The 838-nt window shown below is 42.0% G+C and overlaps 1 protein-coding gene across 1 annotated transcript in view; it reads right to left on the minus strand.

Annotated features, from left to right (window-relative positions):
• Positions 1–239: 239 nt before the first annotated feature.
• LOC100956537 (protocadherin beta-2-like) overlaps positions 240–838 on the minus strand; it is a 25,026-nt gene continuing 24,427 nt past the window's right edge. The window contains exon 4 of the mRNA XM_012806974.2: positions 240–832. Coding sequence (XP_012662428.1) covers positions 467–832 — 366 coding nt within the window. The 3' untranslated portion in view covers positions 240–466. The remainder of the gene's footprint in view (positions 833–838) is intronic.

Here is an 838-nt window from a genome sequence, read left to right on the forward strand (position 1 = left end):
ACAACAGAAAATGGGTCACAACTTTAGTGTATCAATATATTAATGAAGTGTATGTTTATATCCAATTTGGGAAAAACAAGTATTCTCAGAAGAATAAAATATATGATAAAGACAGAGATTCAAGATTTCACAAATGCTTTAAACATTTAAGTAAGAAGACATTAAAATGTTCATTAAAATATAATTTCTTCTTTATGCTAATTAAGTAATTTGTAGTTATGGAAAGATTAATCACCAAGGGGAGGTCAAATAGAAAAATACATATGCAATCAATATTCAGAATAACTTAAAATGCTAAGGGCAATTCATGCCAATAAAAAGGGAACATTTAATACTATCTGGAGCATGCTTATGTTTTGAATAGCTGTATGCATATTTACATGATAATATAATTTCCCAAAAGAAAGGCATTGCCATGGGAAATTTGACAAAACTGGTAAGACGTAAACTGAATTACATACAACACTTAACTGAATACAAAGCTATTCCTGCACTTCGGGTTTTCCTTAACTTCTTTCCCAGCGTCCTGAACCAAGAGGTTAGGGAATATTGGCTTCAGGAATTTGAACTCACCAGTCCCAGAGTCTCCAGTCAGGCACACCTCATACTGGTAGCTCTGGGACAGGGTCCCAGTACCGCCGACATCCACCAGATGGCCCGGAAAGTGGCCCTCAGGCACCAAGCAGCGACCCACGGAGGCCGCCCTGCTCCTCCTGCACAGCCTCACCGCCACAAACAGGGCCACCGAGAACAGGAAGAGCGACGACACCGAGGCCAAGGCGATGACCAAGTAGACGGTGAGCGAGTCGGCCTGGGCCTGCTCCGCCGCCGCCTCCGG

The sequence above is a fragment of the Otolemur garnettii genome, unplaced genomic scaffold, assembly GCF_000181295.1.
Source record: "Otolemur garnettii isolate 467f Iridium unplaced genomic scaffold, OtoGar3 scaffold00003, whole genome shotgun sequence".
NCBI classification, from domain to species: Eukaryota; Metazoa; Chordata; class Mammalia; order Primates; family Galagidae; genus Otolemur; species Otolemur garnettii.